Here is a 27,950-nt window from a genome sequence, read left to right on the forward strand (position 1 = left end):
CCCTTACTCATATTTCACCAATTTTCCCACCAATGTTATTTTGCTTTCTCTTTACTCTTCTAATCTGTGACAGTTCCGCATTCATTCCTTGCTTTCATGACTTTTTGAGACTTTACGGGGAGTACAGGTGTCTTGTAGAACATCCCTCACACTGGGTTTAGTGAAGTTTTCTCATGGTTTAAGGCTTTGAGTTTTTGTGGAAAATGACTTGGAGGTAATTTGCCCTTAACGTATTTTTATCGGGGCACAAGGCATCAATATGTCCCCTTTCCAGTAATACTAACTTTGACCTGGTTAAGGTGGTATCGGCTAGGTTTCTTCGCAGTAAAGTCAATCCTCTTAACATGCAGACACCCCTGGAAGGAGAACCAAATCCTTCCTCACTGAAGAGCAGCTGCCGTGGAATGAAACTTTGGAGTTAGATCATCGTTGAATCCAGCAAGCTACAGTGCCTGGGAGAAACAGCATTTATAAAGTATCGGGGTTACCGATACTTCCCTGAAGCTACGGAGATAACCTACGTGCGTGTTCAGCACAGTAATGTGGCACAGGGTTCACTAAGCTGCAGCACGTTTTAACAGAAGTTATTCTTACTAGAGGACCCAGAAACGTTTGTGACCTGCGGGAATAGAATGTTAAAGAGCGGAAACCGGGACAACGTAGGGCTCTGGGAAGAAGAGTCCCCCTTTTAGAGGTGAGAACAAGATAAAGCACAAAGATGTGAAGTGGCTTCTGCTACGTAACGCGGGGCGGGGCTGAGCTCGGATTCGAAAGACTCCCAGGCCAGCCCTAACCAATTCATCTCCGAGCTTGCACGGCATCTTCCCCGGAGACTCCAGAGATACCTGACTCCAGCCCCACCCCCGACCTGCCCGAGCCTAAAGCGCATTTTGGCCCTGGGCCTGTCTCTGCCTCAGTCAGGACGCAAAGGGAGTCTCAGCAACCGTCCCACTTGCCTTCATACTCTCCCACCACGCTCCACCCAGGGACTTCAGAGTCAGCTTAGACCTCCACTGAGAGCTGAAAGCCTCTTCCGATACCGAGAACCAGCATTTTTTTTTTTTTTTTTTTTTTTTTTTTTGTGAGTCAGGGTCTCTTGTTCTGTCGCCCAGGTTGGAGTGCAGTGGCGCAATCTCGGCTCACTGCAGCCTCGAACTCCTGGTCAGGCGATCCTCCCACCTCAGCCTTCGGAGTAGCTGGGACTACAGGGGCGCGCCACCATGCCCGGCTAGTTTTGTTGCCCAGGCTGGTCTCGAACTCTTGGACTCAAGCAATCCTTCCGACTGTCCTCCCAAAGTGCTGGGATTACAGGCGTGAGTCACCGCGTCCAGCCAGAACCAGCATCTTTACTGCACGGCTGGAGTTGGGAATTTTCCGCAGCTTAGCGTTCCGCTCCTTAGCTTTTTGCTTTCCCACAGTGGAAAGCAGATTTTCCAAGAGTCCTGGAGCCAGGATCGTCTCGCCCGCCCCCGCTTCACGCTGGCTCCTGATAGGCAGCTAGAGCTGTCCGTTTTGACAGAAACCTGTGCGCAGGCGCAGAAAGGCACGGGACTGGGCCGGGTGTTCGCTACGCGGGGCTACCGGATCGGTCGGAAATGGTGAGCGTGCGCCGAGGGCTTGTGGCTGGCGGCTGCCCACCACCCCACGCCAGGCCTTCAGTCCTCTGAGGATGAGGAGATCTCAGAGCTCCGGACAGGGAATCGGTGGGGGCTGGGCGTGGCCGGGCCCGGGACCCAGCCGACTTGAGGGCGGAACCCGGCGGCGGAGGCCTCTAGAGCCTGACCGAGGCGGGGCCGCCGGATCCCGCTGCCCCTTTACCGGAAGCAGGAGCCTGGCCTTGGCCAGGAAGAGATGATGGGCGAGGGGTGGGCAGCGGCCCTGCAGCCTAGCGTCCTGGGTCTTGTTGCGCGATGGCAACCTTGCTAACGTTTCCCGGGAGCTCGGTTTGTGGCAGGCTCTGCCAAGCACTTTATGTGTCTTGTATTTCCTCCCCCCTCCTCCTCCTAGTTCTGTGAGGTAGATACGATCTTTAGTCCCATTTTGCTACACATAACTGTTATCCAGAGCCCCGAGAAGCCAAGTGCTTTGCCCCAGGAAGTGGTGGAGGTGGATTTGAACCCTAGAAGCTTGACGGCCGCCACTCTGTCGGCGTGGTCTTTCTAGCCGCTGGGACTGGGTGGGTGCCAGAGTCAGGAACGGGCGGGGTCCGCTCTTGGGGATCCCAAAGCCGCCTTTTTACCTTTCTGGCTGCAGTTGTGGGCTCTCTACGCCATTACAGGTTTTGTGTTTTTAATCCTCACAGCTTGTGGAAAATTTGAAAAAAGTTTTAAATTTTAAGCCATGTGAATGTATTACTTTTTCAAAAATCTTATTTAGAAATCTAGAGCTTATAAGAAAAAATCGAAAAAAGAAACTGTCATCACCTAGAGGCAACCACTTACAGTAGTCATGTGACTCTTTGCTTGTTTTTGGTTTATACAGTTTAGCCCCTATTGAATGTACAATTGTGGGTTCTGTGTTTTTCATTATTACACCACAAAGAATATCTCCACATCATTACAAACATGTAATAATGCTTAAAATATGTATAACTTCATTTTTCACATCACTTCTTAAGCTGTAAAATAACTGATATATAATAGTTGTACATATTTATGTTGTAGATATACATGTAATATTTTGATACATGCATATGATGTGTAATGATCAAATCAGGCTGTATTGTAGAATATCCATCACCTCAAACATTCATTATTTCTTTTTTTTTTTTTTTTTTTGAGATGGAGTCTCGCTCTGTCACCCAGGCTGGAGTGCAGTGGCACCATCTTAGCTCACTGCCACCTCTGCCTCCCAGGTTCAAGTGATTCTCCCGCCTCAGCCTCCTGAGTAGCTGGGACTACAGGCGCCCGCCACCACGCCTGGCTAATTTTTTGTATTTTTAGTAGAGACGGGGTTTCACCGTGTTAGCCAGGATAGTCTCGATCTTCTGACCTTGTGATCCACCTGCCTCGGCCTCCCAAAGTGCTGGGATTACAGGCGTGAGCTACCGTGCCCAGTCAGCATTCATTATTTCTTTGTGTTAAGAACAAATCTTCTGGCAGGGTGAGTTGGCTCACGCCTGAAATCCCAGCACTTTGGGAGGCCGAGGCAGGTGGATCACGAGGTCAGGAGATCGAGACTATCCTGGCTAACACGGTGAAACCCCGTCTCTACTAAAAATACAAAAAATTAGCCGGGTGTGGTGGCGGGCGCCTGTAGTCCCAGCTACTCAGGAGGCTGAGGCGGGAAAATGGCGTGAACCCGAGAGGCAGAGCTTGCAGTGAGCCGAGATCAGGCCGCTGCACTCCAGCCTGGGCGACAGAGCGAGACTCCGTCTCAAAAAAAAAAAAAAAGAACAAATCTTCTAATCTTCTAGGCTTTTCTTTTTTTCTTTTTTTCTTTTCTTTTTGAGACAGGATCTTACTCTTGCTCAGGCTGGTTGGTACTCCTGGGCTCACGCAATCATCTTGCCTCAGCCTCCCAAGTAGCTGGAATTATAGGCAGGGGCCACGAGCCTAGCAAGCTAATTTCAAATATACAATAAATGAATGTTAACTGTAGTCACCCTATTGTGCTGTCAAACACTAGAACTTGTTGCTTCTATCTAATTGTATATATGTACCCATTAACCAATCTCTCTTCCACCCCTCTCCCACTTCCCAGACTCTGATAACCATCATTCTCTCTACTTCCAGGAGCAAGATCTTTAACTTCTACATGTGGGTGAAAAGATGCAATATTTTTCTTTCTGTGCCTGACTTATTTCAGGTAACATAATGACCTCTAGTTCTGTCATCCTGCAGGTGACAGGATTTCATTCTTTTTTTATGGCTGAATAGTATTCCATTGTGTATTAATACATTTTCTTTCTTTTTTTTTTTTTTTAAGACAGAGTCTCACTCTGTCACCCAGGCTGGAGTGCAGTGGTGCAATCTCGGCTCCTTGCGACCTCCGCCTCCTGGTTTCACACGATTCTTCTGCCTCAGCCTCCTGAGTAGCTGGGACTATAGGCGTGCACCACCACACTTGTCTAATTTTTGTGTTTTTAATAAACACGGGGTTTTACCATATTGGTCAGGCTGGTCTCGATCTCCTGACCTCGTGATCTGCCCGCCTCGGCCTCCCAAAGTGCTGGGATTACAGGCGTGAACCACCGCGCCCAGCCTAATACCACATTTTCATTTTTTTTTTTTATTTTGAGATGGAGTCTTGCTCTGTCGCAGGCTGGAGTGCAGTGGCGCGATCCCGCTCACTGCAGGCTCCACCTCCTGGGTTCACGCCATTCTCCTGCCTCAGCCTCCCAAGTAGCTGGGACTACAGGCGCCCGCCACCACGCCCAGCTAATTTTTTTTTTTTTGTATATATATATATTTTTTAAAAGAGACAGGTTTCATGTTAGCCAGGATGGTCTCGATCTTCTGACCTCATGATCCACCCACCTCGGCATCCCAAAGTGCTGGGATTACAGGTGTGATCCATCACACCTGGCCCACATTTTCTTTATTCATTTACCTATTGATAGACACTAATTCCATAACTTGGCTATTGTGAATAGTGCTGCAATATGAACATGAGGATGTGGGGATCCCTTTGATGTACTAATTTTCTTTCCTTTGAATAAATACCCAGTAGTGGTATTGTTGATTTATGGTAGGTTTTTTGTTTTTGTTTTGTTTTGTTTTTTTGATGCCTTTGTCGAAAATCAGTTAGCTCTAAATATGTGGATTTGTTTCTGGGTCCTCTATTCTATGCCATTGGCCTGTGTGTCTGTGTTTCATACCAATACCATGCTCTTTTGGTTACTATACCTTTCTGGTATATTTTGAAATCAGGTAGTGTGATACTTCAAACTTTGTTCTTTTTGCCCAGGCTTGCTTTGTCTTTTCTGAGGCTTTTGTGGTTCCATACGAATTTTAGGATTGTTTACAGGTAATACTTGCACACAGTAAAAAAAATAAATGATGTAAAAGGATCAAAGTGAAAAATAAAATTCCCACTCTCCTAACCCCCAGTCTCAGTCTCTCCTCCTTTAGAAACAACCATTGTAGTTTCTTTTCTTTTCAGCCTTGACCCTCCTGGGCTCAAGTGATCCTCCCGCCTCAATTCTCCCAAGTAGCTGGGACTACTGGTGCACACCACCACACCCTGCTAATTTTTTTGTATTTTTTTGTAGAGATGGGGTTTTGTCATGTTGCCCAGGCTGGTCTTGAACTCCTAGGCTCAAGTGATTCACCCACGTTGGCCTCCCAAAGTGTGTTAGGATTACAGGCGTGAGCCACCACACCCAGCTGTTAGTTTCTTGTACTTCTATACAAGCACTTATATGGCCCCCCTTTTTCTTAAATGGTAGCTTACTAGAACTTGTATTATGCTATTCTGTGGTTATACTCATAAAAGCAATACAAATTTACATGCATACTTTAACTTTTTTTTTTTTTTCTTTTGAAACAGAGTCTTGCCCTTTCGCCCAGGCTGGAGTGCAATGGTGTGATCTGAGCTCACTGCAACCTCCGCCTCCCAGGTTCAAGCAATTCTCCTGCCTCAGCCTCCAGAGTAGCTGGGATTACAGGCGCATGCCACCACACCTGGCTAGTTTTTCTATTGTTAGTAGAGACAGGGTTTTTTTTTTCTATTTTTAGTAGAGACAGGGTTTCACCATGTTGACCAGGTTGGTCTCGAACTCATGACCTCAGGTGATCCGCCCACCTCAGCCTCCGAAAGTGCTGGGATTACAGGCGTGAACCACTACATATTTCCACAATTTGAAGCAGTACCGGAGGATATAATGTAGAAAGTTTATGTGGTCTCCATCTTAGTACTCCATGGTAACTTCTGTTGGCAGTTGGGTGTTTTTCTTTCCAGATTTGTTTGGTGCATAAGCACATTTATATATAAGCTGTTTATTAGATGAAACTGGAATATGTATATTTATATATGTTAAGTTTAAGGCTGAAGTGGAGAGATCGCCTGAGCCCAGGAGGTCAAAGCTACAGTGAGCCGTGATTGCACCACTGCACTCCACCCTGGGTGAGAAAAAAATAAGAGAAAACAGAAGTTGACTTCAAGATATATGTGTATGTATCTTATTCTGCAACTTGTTCTGTTCACTGAAAAATATCACACATTTTTCTGTGTTATTATATGCAGGTCTACTTCATTCTTTTTAAGGTCTATATAGTATCCTAGTCCCATATGTACATTTAGGTAGTGTATAGTTTTTTTTATTCCAGACACTGCTGCAGTAACTGTTCTTGTCTTTTTCGCACTCATGCTAGTGGTTATGTAGCATAGATTTCTACAAGTGGCACTTTTGGCATGCATATTTTACATTTTAGGTGGAAACTGACCTTTAGAATAATGATATAAAAATCATCTATAATTCGCCAGACACAATGGCTCGTGCCTATAATCCCAGCACTTTGGGAGGCCAAGGTGGGCAGATCACTTGAGGTCAGAAGTTGGAGACTAGCCTGGGCAACATGGTAAAATTCTGTCTCTACTAAAAATACGAAAAGTAGCTGGAAGCCATGCATCTGTAATTCCAGCTGCTCAGGAGGCTGAGGCACTAGAATCGCTTGAACCTGGGAGGCGGGGGTTGCAGTGATCCGAGACCAGGCCAGTGCACTCCAGCCTGGGCAACAGAGCAAGACTCTGTTTCAAAATAAATAAATAAAATTTAAAAATATATAATTCTCCTCATCCAGTTTCACTCTACCACACAACTATTTTCATCTTTGTATGTTCTCCTTCCTCTTTTGTTCACATATACATATTTTCCAAGATGTGCATGCTGGGTTTTAGGGGAATTTTTTTCTTTTTTGTTGTTTTAATATCCAAAAACATTTAACCTTGTTGTCGTATCGTCTTTGTGATTAACTACGTAGTGACTACATAATACTTAGTGAAATAATTGTACCATAATTGGCCAAATATCTTACCTGTGTATATTTGTGTTGCTCCCATTTCTTTTTTTGTTTGTTTTAGAGACGAAGTCTCTGTTGCTCAGGCTGGAGTGCAGTGGCTCGGTCTCAGCCCACTGCAACCTCTGCCTCCCAGATTCAAGTGATTTTCCTGCCTCAGCCTCCTGAGTAGCTGGGATTACAGGCGCGCACGTGATTACATCACGCCCAACTAATTTTTGTATTTTTTAGTAAAGACAGGATTTCGCCATGTTGGCCAGGCTGGTCTCAAACTCCTGACCTCAGGTGGTCCACCTGCCTCAGCCTCCCAAAATGCCGGGATTACAGGCATGAGCCACCATACCCGGCTACTTCCATTTCTTAATTAGTATAAATAGTGCTGTGATGATGCTTCTGTGAATGTCTGGTTTTGTTTCGTTTTGTTTTAACTTACTTATTAGGTTATTTCCTCAGGAGGAAATTCTTAGGAAAATAATTTCTGAGGGGAAGGGACCAATGCTTTTATGGTTCTTGCAATACATTGTCCTGTAGCTTTGTCAAGATTGTATTGCCCTTGTACCTGCCAGTTTTGTAATAGCAATGCCAGCATTTAAAAATAAACCTCACCATTGCTATAATTTTTCATTTCTTTCTTTTTTTTGAAATGGAATCTCACTCTGTTGCCCAGGCTGGAGTTCAGTAAGTGATCTCAGCTTACTACAACCTCTGCCTCCCAGGTTCAAGCAATTCTCCTGCCTCAGCCTCCTGAGTAGCTGGGATCACAGGCCCGTGCCACCATGATGGCTAATTTTTGTATTTTTAGTAGAGACGGTTTCACCATGTTGGCCAGGCTGGTCTCAAACTCCTGACCTCAAGTGATTCACCCACCTCAGTTTCCCAAAGTTCTGGGATTACAGGTGTGAGCACCATGCCCAGCTGAATTTTTCATTTATTTGTTTGTGAGGAATGATGACCATAGTTTGATGTGATTGTAATTTCTGGTAGGCATATTTTCTACTAGTGTTCTTTTGCACACTACCTACTAGAGACTTGCTATTGTTCTTAGTCATTTCATTTTTTTTTTTTTTTGCCTGTTATATTTGATGCATATATTTTTCTGTCCTGTTAGATTCATTTTTCTTATACAGAAGTTAAGTTTTATGTTTAGTGATCAAATTGGTCATAGTTCTTTGTCAATCATTTGCTTCCAGTGGTCATCCCTCCTATGCTGAGCCAGTGGATACTCCTGGATCTTTATTGCTGCTTGTTTTTCCATGTGTCAGGAATGTGCACCTGGGGACTAGAGAATTGGGGAGCCTTGTCTCCGTCACCCCATTGCCCGGGATGCATTTCTTTCTCATCATTTGGTTCTTGGCTTAAAGATGACATACTTACGGCCGAGAATGGTGGCTCACACGTGTAGTCCCAGCACTTTGGGAGGCCAAGGCAAGTAGATCACTTGAGCCCAGGGGTTCAAGACCAGCCTGAGCAACATGGCGAAACCCCATCTCTACAAAAAATTAGCCGGGTTTGGTGGTACACATCAGTAGTCCCACGTGTTCGGGAGGCTGAAGTGGGAGGATCACTTGAGCCTGGGAGGTCAAGGCTGCAGTGAGCCATGATTGCACCACTGCACACCTGGGTAAGAGAGTGAGACCCTATCTCAGAAGAAAAAAAAAAGATTACATCTCCTCAGGTGTTCCTGACCACATTAGCCAGAGTAGCATCCCTTGCCCAGCAGCCTAGTCCCTGTATCCTGCAAGAATCTTGTTTACTTGTTTAAGTCTCTTTCGCCAGAATGTGAGCTCCCTGAGGGCAGGGACCTCCTCGGTTGTGGTTACTGGTATATTCAGCTCTTCTGTTGACCAGCAATGTGTTGTTCTTGGGCAAAACCCTTCTCCTTTCCAAACCTGTTTCCTCATCACTAACATGGAGATCATACTAACCCGTGAATGAGAGTTTCAGAAGAAAGCATGTATCTGAAAGCAATATATGACCCATAGTAGGTGCTGAGTAGGGAAATCATACCTGTGTGTCCTCCCATTCCTGATAGATGTGTGAGATGTGTGTTTACTTTCATTTATTTTTCTTCCTTTTTCTTTTTTTTTTTTTTTTTTTTTTTGTTGTTGTTGTTGAGGAGTCTCACTTTGTTGTCCAGGCTGGAGTACAATGGCACAATTGTGGCTCACTGCAGCCTCCACCTCCTAGGCTCAAGCAACCCTTTCACCTCAGCCTCACAAGTAGCTGGGACTACAGGCACACGACACCATGCATGGTTAATTTTTTTTTTTTTTTTTTTTTTTTGAGACGGAGTCTCGCTCTGTCGCCCGGGCTGGAGTGCAGTGGCCGGATCTCAGCTCACTGCAAGCTCCGCCTCCCGGGTTTACGCCATTCTCCTGCCTCAGCCTCCCGAGTAGCTGGGACTACAGGCGCCCACCACCTCGCCCGGCTATTTTTTTGTATTTTTTAGTAGAGACGGGGTTTCACCGTGTTAGCCAGGATGGACTCGATCTCCTGACCTCGTGATCCGCCCGTCTCGGCCTCCCAAAGTGCTGGGATTACAGGCTTGAGCCACCGCGCCCGGCCCTGGTTAATTTTTTTTAATCTTTTTTTTTTTTTTTTTTTTTTTTTTTTTTTTGAGACGGAGTCTTGTTGTCACCCAGGCTGGAGTGCAGTGGCCGGATCTCAGCTCACTGCAAGCTCTGCCTCCCAGGTTCACGCCATTCTCCTGCCTCAGCCTCCCGAGTAGCTGGGACTACAGGCGCCCGCCACCTCGCCTGGCTAATTTTTTTGTATTTTTTAGTAGAGACGGGGTTTCACCGGGTTAGCCAGGATGGTCTCGATCTCCTGACCTCGTGATCCGCCCATCTCGCACTCCCAAAGTGCTGGGATTACAGGCGTGAGCCACCGCGCCCGGCCAATTTTTTTAATCTTTTGTAAAGATGAAGTTTCACCATGTTGCCCAGGCTAGTCTCAAACTCTTGGGCTCAAGCAGTCTACCTGCTTTGGCCCCTCAAAGTGCTGGGATTACAGGCATCAGCCACTGCGCCCGGCTTGTGTTTACTTTTGTATAGCCAGATCTTGGTGTCTGGTTCTCGTTGAATTTCAGATCACCTAAACCTTAGCTCTTTTTTCACACTGTGGACTGTGAGGCCATGTCCCCCTCCTGTACTTAAAAAGGTTGATTTCGTGAAACATAGTTGCGGAAATGCTTTTTATTTGTTCCTTCAGTATTTATTGAGCCTATCCTCTGCGAGGTACTGGGGCTATAAAGTCTGGTCTGGTTTCCTGGTCCCAGGGTGCCTTGCGTCTGGAGGAGGAGATGAATGTGACCTAAACAGTTGCACTGCATTGTGGTCAGTGCTGTGAAGGCTGGGGGCCTCGGTGCCCAGCAGAGGGGCTGGTGTCAGAGAAGCCTCCAGCGGGAGGCTCTGGAGCTGAGTCCAAAGGGTTGGGAGGTAGTTACATCAAGCATCGAGTGAAGGAGGGAAGCTTGTTTCCTTCAGACCCAGAGCAGCACATGGCAGGGCAGGGATGGGAGGCCTCTTCAGGCGGTGTTCGCCCCCTGCTCTCCATTCTCCACACAGCAGCCAGAGCCGCCTTTTGGAAAACAATCAGGTCTTGTCACTCTCTACCTCAAAACTTGACAGTGGCTCCATGAATCATATGCAGTAAAAACCAAAGTCATCACTTGATCTGCCAGGCCGTCTGTGGTCTGGTCCCGGCTCCCAGCTGCCGTCCCTCCCCTGCTCCCTGCCCTTCAGCCACACCAGCTCCTTTGGTTTTCCCCCTGAATACCAGGCGCTTGCCCACCCCAGGGCTTTTGTGCTTGCTCTTGGTGCTGTCTGGAACATTCCCCAGAAACTGGCATGGCTAACTCCCTCATTTCCTTCAGATGTCTACTCACTATCGCCTTGGCGAGCCTTCTCTGACGATGTATGTCACATTCCCATCACCCCTACATTCCAGGTCCCATTTCTCTACTGTAGCTGATGTTTATGTTTGACTTCCTTTTTCTTATTTAATGTCCCTTCCCACAAATGTCAGTTTTGTGACATGGGATTTTTGCTATATTTTGTTCACTGCAGCATCCCCAGGCCTAGAACATTTCTGGCACATGGAAGGTTGCCATGTTGTTACTGAATGAATAGCAGTCTTAGGAAATTTCATCTTTTTCATTTCAGCCCCATTCTCTAATCTCTGGGGGCTGTTTTGGATTTAGATTCTGACATCTTGGTTTTCACTTTCTTTCCCCTTTCTTTCTGGGTTGATTGCAGATTGAGCTGTCCTAAATTATCATCCAAATTATTCTTACATATTGTTTTTCTGACAACATTGAGTGTATCAGAGCCCTGTGGCCCCTGTATCATAGACTTCTCTTGGATACATAGATGGGAGATTAAAATGTTTTTAAATAGAAACAATACAGTAGAATGAAAAGGGCGGTTTAAAAAAAAAATCAAACCTTTCTATAATTCCTTGCCCGTAATGTGGCTTTTTTCATAATCTCCTCTAACCTTTTGTTTTCATGGGATTGCAGTCACTAAAGCACTTTATTTTTGCATTTTGCTGTTTTCACTTAACATCATAACACACATCTTTTGTGATGGTATAACATGGTCTAATCACCATGATTAATATGTGTATTATATTCCTATTAGTGAATGTTCCATAATCTACTTGGCCTTTTCCCTAATTGTTGGGCATTTTTAGTTCTTTCTGCATTTTGCTATTGCAGATGCCACTATACTTTGGTACTTGATGAACTTCCAGGAGGGTGACCAGGGTAGACTGTGTACTGTCCAGCAGTGACCACTATTGTGCCCTACTCCTCCCCACAATAGCCGCTGGCACATAGTAGGAGCTCAATGAATGTGTTGACTGACATTCGATCTCATACACGCATGACCCACTGCATTGTACTCTCACGTCCACAGAACCCTGTCATTTTACCCAGGTTCCAGATCTTAGAGGCATCAGGCCATTTGCCACTTTATAGGAGAAACTTGTTTACCCTTCCCTCCAGCGTTCGAGACTATTCTTCTGTCACGGGGGAGTGGGTGGCAGTGACTGGATTGTCAGCCTTGTGCCTTCCAGAAAAACAAGAATTCATTGTGCTGTCTCCACCCAGTGTTGAGGATTCCTCCCCCCCAACCCCAACTCATTAGTCCCTGGGGGTGAGGAACTGTTTTCTTTTGGTGAATGGAGCCTCTGTTTCTAACAACTCTCAGCCTTTGAGGGGCTTCTGACTGGATTCTAGACCAGTCTGGAAGGGGCCGCCTGAGAACAGGTATACCTCAGGGCTAGTTTCCATCCACAGGAAGAGTTAGGCCTAGTTCAGTTAAGGAGCTATTTATCACACGTCTACTCCACAGACCTTTGTAGAGTCTCTAAGAAATAGACATAGTACCTAATGTATGTCCCAGAGAAGCGCAGCCAGGGATTTGAGGAGTCACATGTAGGCAGACCCCATCGATTGGGGGATCAGTAAGGGCTTCGTGGAGGAGATGATGTCTTAGATGGTCTAGAGGAGTTTGTTGGATTTCAGCAGAGAAGAGGCCTTGTGGGATAAAAAGATGTAGAGACAGGGAGGTGTGTCATGGAGCTGGAGAGTGGAGGGAAAGGTAGGACAGGAGTGACAGGAGGCCTGGCATGGCAGAATGAGGACATGAACTCCGACTGCCCCTCCACTTACAGATGCTGTGTGCAGGAGTAGCCCACCTGAGCAGTTTCTGGGTAATCAAGATTAATGAGCCCCTTCCCAAGGCACACTTCTATAGCTGAGTGCTGCACATCACACTATCTCGGATGCTTGCTGAAGTCACTCAGTCTATCCTCCTGTGCTCTTTGGGCCGCGAATGACAAAGTGTTGTCTTCCTGTTAGATACTACTCTCTGAGTTTTCTTAAATCATCAGAGTCCCATCCCCCAGCTATGCCAAATATATGAGTCATGGACGTGTATATACATGGGAATGGTGTTTATATTCTGCTCCCCAACAGCTGAGGAGGGTGGGATAATAGTACCTGGTGGGCAAAGGGCCAGGAGCAGCCCTGTCCCGCATGGGGGTGTGAGCAGATGCTCTGGGCACTGGCGGTGGCCGGAGGAGCACATCAGATCAGCTTGGGGAGCTTTGAGGGGGTGCCAGGTGCCTGAGTATTACTTGTCTGTTGGAAGACAAACATGATTCATCTGCCTGGGGTATGAGGAAGTTAATCCTGCCTATTGGCTTCTCCTAACCTTGGTCTTGTTTTCTGGCAGGCAGAGGTGGAGGAGACACTGAAGCGACTGCAGAGCCAGAAGGGAGTGCAGGGAATCATCGTCGTGAACACAGAAGGTACACGCCCTCCCTCCCGCCATGACCCGCACCCAGGCAGGCCCAGAAGCAGCCATAACACAGCATAGCACTTGCTGTTGACAAAGTCCTTCATGAACCTGATCTAATTTTAGGCCTTTTTAATTTTTAACACCTCCAGTGTTCTTTTTTTTTTTTTTTTTTTCATTAAGGCTAGTCAGGTGAAGCAGCAGGAGTGGAGAAGGGACAAAGAAATCGGTAACTGGTTGTGAGCAATTAGTTGTAAACAGCACTGCGTTCAGACCAGCCACTTCCAGTGTCCTCACAAAGGGAAAATCTGCTCAGTCCCACCGCCCTGACAGATCACACTTCAGTCTTCCATGCTTACTCAGCCTCGTCCGGCACAGTTCAAGAGGACCATAATAATAGTTGTTACCCTTGGGCATATGTTTACACATGAGCTTTTTAAAATATTGCTTCATGGGTTACATAAACAAATTTTTTAAGTGCCACCACAATGTTCATTAGCCCAATTTTGTTGTTTCTACTTTTTAGTAAATCCATTAAGTGGGTATTACCTACCCATTTGTGTTGATTCTGCTTTATTGGCTGGATGGTTCTCTAGTTAACTTCTCTGTGCCTGCAGCTCTCCTCCACCCCGACAACCCTTTCTGAGTGGGTATCTGTATAGGTAGAAGGGTACAGATACTAATTTTCCCAGACTGCACCGGACAGGAAGGAAACGAACATTTAGCACACCCCTGCTCTGTGCCGGGATTCTGGCTGGTGCCGCGTGTACTCTTATATTCTGTAAAGCAGCCCGATTGTCTGCATTTTGCAATGGAGAAAACTGAGTCTAGAAATGTAATTGAACTGCCTACCATCACACAGTCGAGATTTAAATCCAAGCCCATCTGAGTGCACTTGGATGCTTTCTCCCATGCCATGCTGTCAAGAACCAGAATGGCCCCCAGGCCCTCACGCTCCAGGCCAGCAGTAAGGACAGGGACTCTGGAATCCAGCAGTCGTGAGTTTGAATTCTGCCTCATCTTCTGACTAGCTTTGTGACCTTGGCCAAGTCGCTTAAGCCTGTAAATGGGGATAATACTTATATCTACCTTGTAAGTTGAAGAGTAACTAAGAATGAACAGCATAAAGCATTTAGTACAGTATTGTCACCGTCTGTTTTGAGCTGTGAGGCATTTGTTCATACAAACTCTGATTTACCTGATGGGGTTCCCCTGTTGGGTTGGGGACATCCACATACTTTATGCCTCTAGGCCACAGTGTTTCCCAAATGTATTCATTCTTTGAAATCACCCGGGGATCCTGTTAAACATAGCTTTCCGGGCCTCAGCACCAAAAAGTCTAATTTATTAGGGCCAAAGCAAGACCTGAGGAATCTGTGTGTTTACCAAGCATCCCAGGAGATTCTTATGATCAGACAAGTTTAGAAAATTCTGCTTTAGAGGATAGATTCTAATCAGAAGAGGCTTCATTGAGAGCCACAGGCCTAAGATTCACAGCAGTTCTGTCTCTTTCCGAAGGCCTTCCCTTGGAGAGACTGCCTCAGATCATGTTTTCAGGGCTGTGTTCCTTAAACCTAGGGGTCCTGTGCTACCCTGGGAGTAGAGGTAGAGGCTAAGGTTCCGGTCATCCACTTCAGTCAGAGCACACATACTAAGAACCATCAGTTCGTGTTTCTACATTGGTTTTAATTTGGGAAAGGGTTTGGCCTATTTAAAAACTACCCTACTGGAGTTTACAAAAATAACATAAACCAGTTTATGTGAGGCTGGGAGGAGAGGAGTCCACTGAGACGCTGCTGCTGATAGAGCAGCGTGGCCAATGAAGAAAGACCAGGACCATGCCTGACTCACCTCTGTTCCCGTGTCATTCACCACAGGCCACTGAGTCAGGTCACTGAACGTTAAATGAACCGACTACAGTGGGCGTAGCCATCAGCCCCTTTGATTTGGTGATTCCCGAGGACTGTGTTCAAACGCAATAATCCCAAAGGAAAAAACCTGAAATTTTTGCACGCATGTTAGATGCCATAATGAGTAGATTAATAATTGTTATAATAGCTGGGCATGGTGCATGGTTGCTCACACCTGTTCCCAGCACTTTGTGAGGCCATGGCAGGATGATCACTTGAGCCCAGGAGTTCAAGACTAACCTGGGCAATGTAGTGAGACCCCAACTCCACAAAAAAAAAGAAAAATTAGGCAGGTGTGGTGGCACATGCCTGTAATCTTAGCTACTCAGGATGCTGAGACAGGAGGATTCCTTGATCCCGGGAGTTCAAGGCTGCAGTGAGCTGTGATTGCACTCCAGCACAGAGCAAGACCTTGTCTCTTTAAAAATAATCATCATAATAATAATAATGAAGTATGTAGGCCTTTCAGTGCCCAGCCCAGAGGCTGCTCCCACAGGCCAGGATTTACAGGCAGCTCTGTGGGTAGAGGTAATACAGCAGTACCTGTATCTGTCACGTGCCTGGCGTGCTGCCGGGCACGGTTTGTTTATGTGTTTCTTGGCTGCCTCGTAGGGTAGATGCTATTGCGGCCACCTTTACAGACACATGTGGACATCCCAAGAGGTCAGGCCATGCCCAGTTGCAGGGCCCCCCAAATTCTCTGGCCCAGTGTATTCAGTGGGCTCTAATTTTTTCAGTGCTCTTAGAGAGCCTCTTATGTGTGTTGTCAGTCTAGGACTTGTTTTGGAGAAGCAGAATTCTCAGCAATTCCTACTTAAATCAAGCAGAATGAAAGCCATCAAGGGCAACAAAGTGGAGGTGCTATGTCCTTGGATAGAATGTTGATTTCCAGCCGGGCGCAATGGCTCACGCCTGTAATCCCAGCACTTGGGAGGCCAAAGCAGACAGATCACCTGAGGTCAGGAGTTCAAGACCAGCCTGGCCAACATGGTGAAACTTCATCTCTACTAAAAATATAAAAATTAGCTGGGCATGGTGGCAGGCACCTGTAATCCCAGCTATTCGGGAGGCTGAGGCAGGAGAATCGCTTAAACCCAGGAGGCGGAGGTTGCAGTGAGCCGAGATCATACCACTGCACTCCAGCCTGGGCGACAAGAGCGAAACTCTGTCTCCAAAAAAAAAAAAAAAAGTTGATTTCCAAGTCAGCAGAACCCTGGCAAGCACAGAGCTAGACAGAATGTGCTCCCCAGCCCTGCCTAGTTCTGATTAAACCATGTGGTCATTTCATTTACAGGAGGCTGGGAGCCCTTGGGACACTGTGGAGGCAGGAGCAGGCCCCCTGCTCAGGGCTGCCCCAATCAGTTGGGTGGCCTGAGGCAACTCCTTTCCCTCTTCAGCCTTCAACTGCCTCGAGTCCTGTGATGGTCCAGGGAATCTCTTTTGGGCACTTCTTGCTCCAAGACCTGAAAGACTTCTGTCACTAAGAGAGAAACTGTCTTCTGGGACTGGACATTTTGACTCCAAGGAAACAACCCCAGGGTCCAGCGGCCCCAGCTCTGACCCCCAGGCTTCCACAGTACTCGCAGAGGGGAGGCCCTCATTCTTGCCTTAAAACTGCCCCTAAAGCCAAGCCTTTTCACTGGGAAGCCCCAGCTGCTTACCTTTTGGATGCTAGTGAGTGCTGCCTTTTTGTATACTCATGGGGCTGATCGCAGCATAGCTGAGAACATGGAATGCAGAATGAGCCCGCCTGGTTTTGAATCCAGGCCCTACTTACTTACCAGCTATGTGGTTTTGGGCATAAGCCACTTTCTCTGTTAAGTTTTCTAATTTGTAAAATGTGGATCATAATTCTGCCTTTCTCTAGGGGAAGCTTTTAGAATAGTGCCTGGCACGAAATGCCTATGAATGTCTCAGTTAGTGTGTGTGTGTGTGTCTTTAACTTGTGTCCCATTCTTAGGGCCCCCATGTCAGTGTCTCATTTACATCTCACACAGTGACCCTGTGAGGCAAGGGTTTGCCCAGTTTGTAAATGAGAAACCCAAATCTGAGAGAGGTGTGGATAACCGCCCAAGGTCACCCAGCTGTAGATGAACGTGGTCAGAACCCGGAATCTGGGTTGGTCACACTTCCTACTGATCCATGGGGCCTTTAAGCCCTCTGGAAGCTTCCATTAAAGATGATGATTTGGGGATAATTGTATTGGGATGCCTATGATCTTATCTAGGGTTTTCCTACCCACCCCCCAACATTCAGCTCAGCTGCTGCTTTCTTCAGGACCCCCTCCCTGATCACCCCAGCCCAGAGTGGTTGCTCCTGCTCCTGCCCCTGAACCCATGACATACCCAAGTCCCAATACTTTCCAGCCACCTGCCACTGCCTTTTGACATCTCTGCCTTGACTAGACTCAAATGGTGTTTCATAATAAAAGTGTGAGTTTAAGCAGTTTTACCGAAAACGCAAGGGAAATTTCATTCTGTTTATACTTTTCCAGACCCCCTGCCATCCTCTGCTGCTACTCACACAGGCAGAATAAGTGAAGGCAAAGATTGGTCTCTTGTGTTCACTGCTGTCTGTAGTACTTAGGATGGTGTTGGCACAGAGTTGGTGTTTGATTAAAGTGTCTGTTGAATTTTTTAGATGTCTTTTATTGCTTGGAGGAACTGGGTGTGTTGGAAGAGCCTGGGGGTATATTCCAGCAGATCAGAGCCCCAAGTTAGAAATTGTGCCTCCCAGATGACCAGCTACTTCTGCAGGCTCCACAGTGTTCATTTGTGAAGGCAGAGGCTGGGAGCAGGTGGCCTAATAACTAGGCTGTCTCTGAGGTCTCCTCTAGCTCTGGCATCCAGTGAATCTGGAATTAATCTTTGTCCTTGTTTGAACTTCTTCCCGGTTTTGGTCCTTGGCCCTGTACTTGCACGTTTTCTTTTGTTTTTGGAGTGAGCCAGCAGATGTTTAGTTTCTTGTCTGTTTTACACAGCTCCTGCTTGTATGGATGTGATCAGACTCCTCATGTCAATATCTGTCCAAACTAGTGAAAGTAGACCCTTTGACCACTCACTTACCAACAGCAATAAAAGCTTAATGATGTCTCTCTAGGGACACTAGTGAGCAACTCAGACTTGGTCAAGCCCTTGGGGAGCTTACATTATGGTGGGAGATAGAATAATGATCACAGTGTAATGCTGCAGTGTCAGCCTGGGAAAGCTGTGTGGTGCTGGGTCGGTGCCACCAGTGGGGATGAGAGGTGTCACCCGAAGATGGAGACCTCAGGGACCAAAGTGGGAATCATGAGTGAATAGGGGAAGGAAAGAAAGTTCCAGGCAGAGGGATCTGTGAGAAGGTGGCTTTGCAGTGTGTAAAAAGAGAAGGTCAAGGGGTCTGATCACCCAAACCATGCCAAGCCTTGAGACTGTAGGCCTCTTACCATTGGGGCCCAAAGATGAGCTAAGGGGAGGGTTTCCGGCCAGGTAGCAAGAACAGCCAACCCAGAGCTCTGCCTGGGCTCTGGTCCTGGCCCTCGGTGGGTGGGCTGTGTTTTAGCAAGCCCCTTGCAGGTTTAAGCAATAGTCACATCCCCTCAGATTAATGCAAATGGCATTTCCTGTGTGAATAGTGTTTATTTATTAACATTTATTAAGTGTACTCTTGCTAAACATTCTTAAATGAATTAGGCAGTATTCAGCCCACCCAGCAGCACTTGGAAGCACAGATATTATTTTACAGATAAGGCAGTGGAAGCTCAGGAGGTTTCATCACATGCCCAAGGCTGCATAGCTGTGAAGGGCAGAGTTGGGTGTAAGCACAGGTCAGTTTGGAGCCCAGGACCCTATTAATCTGGCCCATAGCTGCCCAGTCTTGTTTTCTTAGGCCCCCAGGAATGTGAGCGTGGACAGAAAGAGTCGTGGTGGCTCCTTCCCCATCGCCGCCCCATCGTGGGTAGATTATAATGGACACACTCACTGGTGCCATCCTCAGGAAGCTTCAACTGTAGAGCAAGGCCTTGCAGGGCCCTGCCGTGCACATTGTGGCCATTCAGGAGCCAGCAGCAGCCCTGGTGATCTGGTCGTCTTGTCCCTTGCAGACAAGTGATGACTACAACCTCTTCTCCTGACATCACTTGGCTCAAAAAGCCTCTCTGACTCAGCTGCTTCTTTTGCCACCGTGTCCTCTTCTGCCTACCCTTCCATTCCTGGTGCCCTAGGAAGACGAGATTGGGCCAGTTTCTTTACTACTCAGCTGGTCGGCCTGATAACTGCCTTTGGCCGATCCCTAGGCTGAGCAGCTGTGGGCAGGACGAGCACGGTCCTGGGCCCCAAAGCTGGCCACTTCTTATGAGGAGCCACTTGTGCCGCACTCCTCAAGTGCCTGTCAGCTGGTGGGCTCTTGGGGGTCTCATGGATAGAGCCTTCTGCTCATATGTCACAGCCAATTCACAGGCATCTGCTGGCCCAATTATGGCCTGAGGTGGCTCAGTGTGAGCTACAGTCCTCACCTCTGTGACAGTAGACACCATCCAGTGAATAAGTCCATTTAATGGTTCATCTCAAGGAAACAGTCCTCCAAACAAAAGGCTTGGTATAAGGTGCTGTTCACTGCCCAGTTAATGGTTACAGTTTGTTACTGGTTACAGTTTGTTACTGCCCAGTTTGTTACTGGTAACAAACTCAGCCCCTAAGTAGCCAATAGTAGGGGCTGGGGAGCTCTGTGGACTGCCCACTTAGTGGGCTCTTTGAAAGAGGTAGCAGTGCTGTTTACAGAGGGTGAACATGTTTCCTGTTTCTGTGCCTGTTGTGCAAACATGGAAAAACATGCTTTAATCTGGGAGCACGGCCATGTGGACAGTGTGTTTACAGCTGCACCCCAAGCCTTCCTTGGGTGGAAATCGTGACGGTTATGTCCCAGCACAAGCTGACTTTTTCTCTTCTACTTTTTAGTGTTTAGAAGTTTGTGGGCTGGGCGCCGTGGCTCAAGCCTGTAATCCCAGCACTTTGGAAGGCCGAGGCGGGTGGATCATGAGGTCAGGAGTTCAAGACTAGCCTGGCCAGTATGGTGAAACCCCGTCTCTACTAAAAATACAAAAATGAGTGGGGTGTGGTGGTGCGCGCCTGTAGTCCCAGCTACTCAGGAGGCGGAGGCAGGAGAATCACTTGAAGCAGGGAGGCGGAGGTTGCAGTGAGCCAAGATCACGCCATTACACTCCAGCCTGGGTGACAGAGCAAGACTCCATCTCAAAAAAAATAATAATAAAATAAATAAAAGAAGTTTGTAAGGCCAGGCACGGTGGCTCATGCCTGTAATCCCAGCACTTTGGGAGGCTGAGGTGGGCAGATCACCTGAGGTCAGGAGTTCGAGGCAAGCCTGGCAAACATGATAAAACTCTGTCTCTACTAAAAATACAAAAATTAGCTAGCTGGGCACTGTGGCACGTGCCTGTAGTCCCAGCTACTCGGAAACTGAGGCAGGAGAATCACTTGAACCCGGGAGGCAGAGGTTGCCGGGAGCTACTGCACTCTAGCCTGGGCAACAGAGCAAGACTCCGTCTCAAAAAAAAGAAATTTGTAAAAGCGCTTCCTGGTTTCAAGTCTAAGCACTATGAATAAGAGTCTCTCCTTTTTTGAACAAAAACCTTATTTTATTAGTTTTTTTAATCTGTGTCCCTTCATGAATCAGAGCTAGTGTCTTTTTTTACTGCTGGGAACCAATCAGCCCTGGGAAAGGAACCGGGAGTGAGACAGCAGGCCTGCCTGTGAGTCCTGGCCCGAGTCCTGGCCCACTGTGTGACCACAGACAGGTTGCCTCACCGCTCAGAGCTCCTGTTGCCTCGCAGGGGGATGAGATGGTGTTGCCACCCATGGAGTAGTTCTAGGGCATGGCACTGGCATGCTTTGTGGCTCAGCACCATGCCTGTCACATAGCAAGCCCTCTGCGGATGGTGGCATTGACCGAGAATTGCTATTCCAGTTCTTTCCACTAGGAGTGTGGGTGGGAGCTCGGCAGAAGGGGCTCCACATCCTCTCAGGCTCCGTCTGCTCTCCCCTCAGGCATTCCCATCAAGAGCACCATGGACAACCCCACTACCACCCAGTACGCCAGCCTCATGCACAGCTTCATCCTGAAGGCACGGAGCACCGTGCGTGAAATCGACCCTCAGAACGATCTCACCTTCCTTCGAATTCGCTCCAAGAAAAATGAAATTATGGTTGCACCAGGTAAGGGGTCTTCTACCTCCCCATGTAGGAGCAGACCTCACGGCACATTCTCTGCCTCATCAGGAGGCCTGGCACAGTGGTGTCTCCAGAGGATCCAGGCAGGGCCTGAGGAGTTGAAGGAACTGGGTTGTTGCCTCACTGCCTAGCCAGCCTCCAGCTGGTGTCCCACAGCAGATCCGCCCAGGGACTGACCCCAGGGGGGAACCCAGTCTCCTGGGATAGACAGACACGTGAGCATCATGTGTGTCTCCCCTGCCTTGATAGGAGAAAACTCAAAGGCATTTGGGACATAGAGGAGTTTGTGGCCAGGCCTGTCTGGGGCTGTCTGCAAAGGCTTCCCAGAAGAGGGGACACTGGAACTGAATCTTAAGGGCACAGGAAGCAGTGTGAGCAAGGCAGAGGGGCGGAAAGCCACATTTGGAAGAATATTCAGTGATTCTGCTCCAAAATGTAAAGCAAAAGTACCGTATCATTTTATCCTTGAAAACATGTTCTCTGCCCACTTGTAAAGACCAGGCCTGTCTTTAGGCCCGTTGCAGCCAGCTTTTCCTCCCGCACCGGAGCAGATTGCCGTGTTTCTTTTACACGAGGTGCTTGCCTTGCATTTGAGGGCTGTGTGGTACAACCAAGGCCTGTGTTTAGTCCTTAGGATCATTCTCAGGGTGAGGAGATGCTCATTCTGGGAGGAGCCCACAAGGATGGGAGCACAGGAGCGAGCAACAGAGCCACATCTCCTGCCCAGCCCCCTCGCTCTCACTCATGGACAAGGGTGGCAGACAGAGGCTCCAGGACCATCTCTGCCTCGTGACTTCTCACCCTGCTTTTTCTTGGCTGAGCCACATAGTTGAGTGTGCGTGCGTCATGTGTGCGTGTGATGGTGCACTTCCGCTGCAGTGCCGCTTATCTAGGGCATCAGGATGTGAGTGGGGAGGAGTGGGAGGTGAGACTTTGGTCCAGTTTAGAAGGGGCCACAAACACCTAACTCGATTGCATGGACTTGATCTTGCAAGCAAAGGTTTTTAGGGCAGGAGGTGATAGGATTATGATTAGGACCCGGGTAAAGGAAGGCAGCGGGGGATCTGGGGACACTGAGTGCTCTGGACGTGGCAACACAGAGGCCACAGAGTTCTGAGGTCATTTGATGGGGGGTCAGCCGCTCCACGCAGCAGACCAGCATAGGTTCTGTCACCAGGCCTGGAAGGATGGGAAGGAAAGAACTATAGAGCCAGTCACAGCAGCTCAGTTTCCCTGGGACACTCCCTAGAGGGGTGAGGACAGAGCAAGTCAGTCACAGAGAAGAACATAAGAATAACTCCAGAGTCTTTTTATTCCAAAATCACGCTGTCCATGTGTACTGCCTGATCCATCAGGGAGAAAAGACTGCAGGAGGCGCAGAATCTGTTTTCCCAGCTTTGCCTCCCACAAGCATGACCCTGGGCAAGTCACAGAACACCTGCAAATCTACATCTGTAAAATGTCGAGTAGGGGACTGTGCTGTGCTGATGTCCTGAGCCACCCTGCCTGGTTGAGTGTGTTGACCTGGGTTGGGGGAAAAAGCCTTGGAATCAGATTTAAACTGAAATCCCTCCCAGGACGCCATGTTGTGTGGCTGCAGAGGACAAAGCTTCACTCCCCTAAAAGTTGGGCTGAGAGGCCAGGCACGGTGGTTCACGCCTGTAATCCCAGCACTTTGGGAGGCTGAGGCAGGTGGATCACAAGGTCAGGAGTTCGAGACCAGCCTGACCAACATGGTGAAACCCTGTCTCTACTAAAAATATAAAAATTAGCCTGGCGTGGTGGCACGTACCTGTAATCCCAGCTATTTGGGAGGCTGAAGGAGGAGAATTGCTTGAACCCGGGAGGCAGAGCTTGCAGTGAGCTGAGATCGCGCTACTGCACTCCAGCCTGGGAGACAGAGCAAGACTCTGTCTCAAAAAAAAAAAAAAAGGCTGGGAACGATGCCTCTACTCACCCTGTGCATAGCAGACCTTATGCTTCCCAATGGCCGACTGGGAGTTCAGGGTATGGGGGAAGGGAGCAAATTACATGGTCTCAAAATCAGACAAATTCTTCACGGACAGTGTCCCTTAGCATAAAGCTCCTGAGAATGTCTCCTCCGGAAGAACAGCGTCATCTGAAAGCTCCTGGCCATTCAAGTCTCAACTTGGCAGCAGTGGCATCTCCAGTTTGGCCCTGAAGACCCACAGGCATTCAGAGCCCATGAGTGTCGTTGGTGCTTGAGTCCAGAATGGGCAGCTCCCAAGTAGGGGGTTCTCCTTGGGGTTCACAGGCCCGGAGATCCCACGACCTTGTCAGTGGAGGAGGATGAGGTGGCCAGTCCCTCGCCTTGGCAGCACTGCAGGGGGCGCCCGTGCTCTCAAGTCACACTCTGTCTCTCCTGCGCACACACGGCGCTGTCCTGGAGGACGGTGGCGTGCTGAGCTTGTCTTACACACAGAGCATGCTTCTTTGGCTCAGCCTCACTGCTGCCACTCAGTCCTTCCTCGCCACCAAATGCTTACCTGCATTTTTAAGGCCGTCTCTTCCACTTGAGAGTAACTTCCATGAGGGCAGGGGCTTGTAAGCACATAGTAAGCATCTAGCAAATATCCATTGATTAAATAAATGAATGACTCTGTAAACCTCCCTCCACTGCTGACACCCCACTGATGTGGGTCAGAGGTGGTGTCAGCAGTGGGGGTGGAGTCAGGGATGTCTGTGGGGCATAGTGTTAGGATGAAAACCAGTGATTTGACACTTTGACATACCCACTTTTATGTGGCCAAGAAAAAATAATTGGGTTTTGGTGCAGAATTCCTGTGGTCAGGAGCCACCACGCAGAGCCTAGGAGGCACTGGCACTGAATTGCCTCAGGATGGCTATAGAGCACAGGACCCAGGGGTGGCCATGGGCGTAGAGCAGGCCTGGCTACTGCCGGAGGTGCCCATATGAGACTGTAGTTAGCACCCTACACATTGTGGGCAGCCTAGAGCAGCCTGGCCCAGGAGGGAGATCCACACCTTCCCACCCGCCTGGCCTGACTCCATCCAGCTGAGGAGCTGCTTCCCAGGCCGCAGACAGCAGCAGGTGTTCCAGACAGCGTGGCTCTCCACATGTGTGCCAAATTCACCCCACCCTGGCCCAGAACCGCCCACGTGAACAGACTTTTTTTTTTTTCCGGAGACAGGGTGTAGCTCTTGTCCAGGCTGGAGTGCAGTGGTGCGATCATGGCTCGCTGCAGCCTCAACCGCGCAGGCTCAGGCAACTCTTCCACCTCAGCCTCCCTGGTAGCTGGGACCACAGGCGTGCGCCGCCACACCCAGACTTTTTTTTTGGTAGAGACAGGGTTTCACTATGCTGCCCAGGCTGGTCTCAAACTCCTGGGCTCAAGCGATTTCTCCCACCTCGGCCTCCCAAAGTGCTGGGATTATATGCGTGAGCCACCATGCCTGGCCAGGACATCTTAACACAAACTTTTGTTAGCCGGACATGGTGGCACCTGTATTCCCAGCTACTTGGGAGGCTGAGGTAGGAGGATCGCTTGAGTCTGGGTAGTTGAGGCTGCAGTGAGCCATGATCGTGCCACTGCACTCCAGCCTGGGCGACAGCAAGACCCTGTCTCAAAAAACAAAACAGAAAAGAACAGACTTCTAGTTTTCACTTATTAACTTCACTAATACTAAAGCTGAGGTAACTAACTCAGCCCACACAACCTTCAACACACATTACCTGTCACAAAGCACTTGAAGTGGTATTATTGGATTTAGGGCTTGATAATTTGGAATAAAAGACACTGATATTTCTGATTGTGCCTGTTTTTATCAGTGGCTTGTTAATTATTTCTGTTTTCATTAGTGATTTTTATGTATGCAGACTGGTTAGCCATGAAACTGAGTCATTTCATTTCTGTTTCTTCCCAATTGCAACAGCCCATCTTTGTGGGAAGAACCAAGCTTTAGGCTCGGCTCTGAACAGCCACAAAGCAACTTGGCTGAGGTCCTGCCATTTCTCTCATGCTCAGCAGGGGGCAGCAGACCAGGGCAGTTCGGAGTATGAGGTCAAACCCAGGTCCCTGTCCCCACTCCACCTGTGGATTTTCCTTGATTGGGCAAGCCCTTTAACTCTCTGAGCCTCTGTGTTCTCAGAGTGACTCGAGGGCTCACTGAGGGGCCGTATGAGAAGTGGGTGGCCCAGACTGGGACACAAAGAAGCCTTGATCAATGTTTGCAGTTGGATTAAGTGGGTAAATCTGCATACATAAAAATCACTAATGAAAACAGAATTAACAAGCCACTGATAAAAACAGGCATAATCAGTAATATCAGTGTCTTTTATTCCAAATTATCAAGCCCTAAATCCAATAATACCACTTCCCCAGTTTGCTCTTCAGTAAAATGAGAGGCACTCAGGCTCACCTCCAAGGACTTGGACTTGCTGTGATTTCATGGTGGACGTTCCTCCTTACTGGGCCAGATCCCTGGAGCTGGAATCCAGGCAGCTTTGTCCCCTTTCGAAATTTTCTTATTCAGAAGGTTCTGGAAAGCCAACAAATTGAGTTTGTGACAGAAATTGACATTAGCTGTCTGGGTGTGGTGGCTCACACTTATAATCCCAACACTTTGGGAGGCTGAGACAGGAGGATCACTTGAGCCCAGGAGTTTGCAACCATCTTGGGCAACATAGTGAGACCCCATCTGTACAAAAAACTTTTTTTGTTTTGAAATGGAGTCTCATTTTGTCACCCAGGCTGGACTGCAGTGAGGCGATCTACAACCTCTGTCTCCCAAGTTCAAGCAGGCCTCCTGCCTCAGCCTCCCAGGTAGCTGGGATTACAGGCACCTGCCACCAAGCCTGGCTAATTTTTGTATTTTTAGTAGAGACAGGGTTTCACCATGTTGGCCAGAGGCTGGTCTTGAATTCCTGACCTCAAGTGATCTGCCCACCTTGGCCTCCCAAAGTGCTACATGAGCCACCACACCTGACCTTCTACAAAATCTTCTTAAAAATTTACCCAGGTTTGGTGGGGTGTGCCTGTAGTCCCAGCTACTCAGGAGGCTGAGGCGGGAGGATCACCTGAGCCCTGGAGGTCAAGGCTGCAGTGACTCATGATCGCACCACTGCACTCAACCTGTGTGACAGAGCAAGACCCTGTCTTGAGGGGGAAAAAGAGATAGAAAAAAAAGAAAATGACACTACCCCAAGTCCAGTGAAGTTATGTCGGAATTCCATCTTTGACACTAAGTAGCTGGGTAACCTTAAGCCAGCGGTCCTCCCACAGCCTACAACATCAGCATCACCTGGGAACTTGTTAGAGAAACGCAAACTCTTGGGCTTTGCCCCAGCCCCACTAAATGATGGTTCTGGGCGTGGAGCCCTCCCGGTGGTTGGGATGCCCCTAGTTTGAGAACCATGGCCTTAGGCAATTCATTGGAGCTCTTTGAACCAGAGTCCCCCGACCTGGAAAACAGGGGTGAGAATCCTGCCTACCTGCTGCCACTGTCGTGGGGAGGATTAGAAGAGGGGACACACTGTAGAGTGCCTGCTGCCCGGTACGGGGAGGCCCCTCTTGCAGGAGCCCCCGCAGGAACCTTACAGGTTTATCTTGTTTTCCCAGCATTTGGAGATGCTGAGCGTTGATGCTTTTTATTGCTTTTACCCCCTTTCTCATTTTATGGTTAGTGATTTAATGGTTTATTTGCTTTATTGTGTGTTTTTCTCTCATTTTACATTTAGTGATTTTTTGTGTCATTTTTTTCTTTTGCAGATAAAGACTATTTCCTGATTGTGATTCAGAATCCAACCGAATAAGCCACTCTCGGCTCCCTGTGTCATTCCTTAATTTAATGTCCCCCAAGAATGTTAATGTCGATCATGTCAGTGGACTGGCACGTGGCAGTCACCTTGGAACCCACTCAGACCAATCCAGTGACCATGTGTGGGCTGGCAGCTCTTCCTCCCCCACCAAAGGAACCCCTGTGTGCGCCAACCTTCCCCAGAGCTCCAGAGGGCCGTCTCTCCTCACTTCCAGGTTTTAGAGCAAGAGCTTGCAAGAAGCCCGCACCCAGCTTCCTTCTGACCTTCAGTTCACTTTGTCGCCCTTGGAGAAAGCTGTTTTTCTTTAACTAAAAATAACCAAAATGCTTACCCGGCTGTTGTGTCTTTAAACACTAGGTTGAAAAGGCCTCTCTCTTCCTGTGTAATCACACGTCAGAGGCCCGGCTGCCTCCGTCAGTCCTGGAGGGAGATCATGTTCACGGCTCCGAGAGGCCTGCTGCTGCTGTTGTGCCGGTGGCCGTCCTTCGTGTAGCTTGGTGTCAAATCAGTGCCCTGGCTTCTGGGCCTCTTGGCCCTCGTCCTTCTTTTACCGTTTCCCACTGCTGCCAATGTTGAAAGATATTTTTCTACTGCGCTGCACTGGGGAAGAGTGGTACTTACTGAGGACCCGGAATGCACCTGCCATGTAATCTACATAGCTCTCACCTAACAGTACCCTCTGCAGACCGTGTTGGGGCTACCTCAGACATGGGGACTTGGGCTTAGAACGGCTTGCCTACGCCTTCACAGCCA

General features: G+C 48.3%; 1 protein-coding gene across 1 annotated transcript; it reads left to right on the plus strand.

The window, feature by feature from the left end:
* Nucleotides 1-1,070: 1,070 nt before the first annotated feature.
* DYNLRB1 (dynein light chain roadblock-type 1) lies at nucleotides 1,071-27,527 on the plus strand. Its single transcript, XM_008021399.3, has 4 exons — nucleotides 1,071-1,598; nucleotides 13,199-13,274; nucleotides 21,216-21,383; nucleotides 27,148-27,527. The coding sequence occupies exons 1-4, from the start codon at nucleotides 1,596-1,598 to the stop codon at nucleotides 27,189-27,191; spliced, it is 291 nt and encodes a 96-aa protein (XP_008019590.1). The 5' UTR covers nucleotides 1,071-1,595; the 3' UTR covers nucleotides 27,192-27,527.
* The last annotated feature ends 423 nt before the right edge of the window (nucleotides 27,528-27,950 follow it).

The sequence above is a fragment of the Chlorocebus sabaeus genome, chromosome 2 (genome assembly GCF_047675955.1).
Source record: "Chlorocebus sabaeus isolate Y175 chromosome 2, mChlSab1.0.hap1, whole genome shotgun sequence".
Classification (NCBI taxonomy): domain Eukaryota; kingdom Metazoa; phylum Chordata; class Mammalia; order Primates; family Cercopithecidae; genus Chlorocebus; species Chlorocebus sabaeus.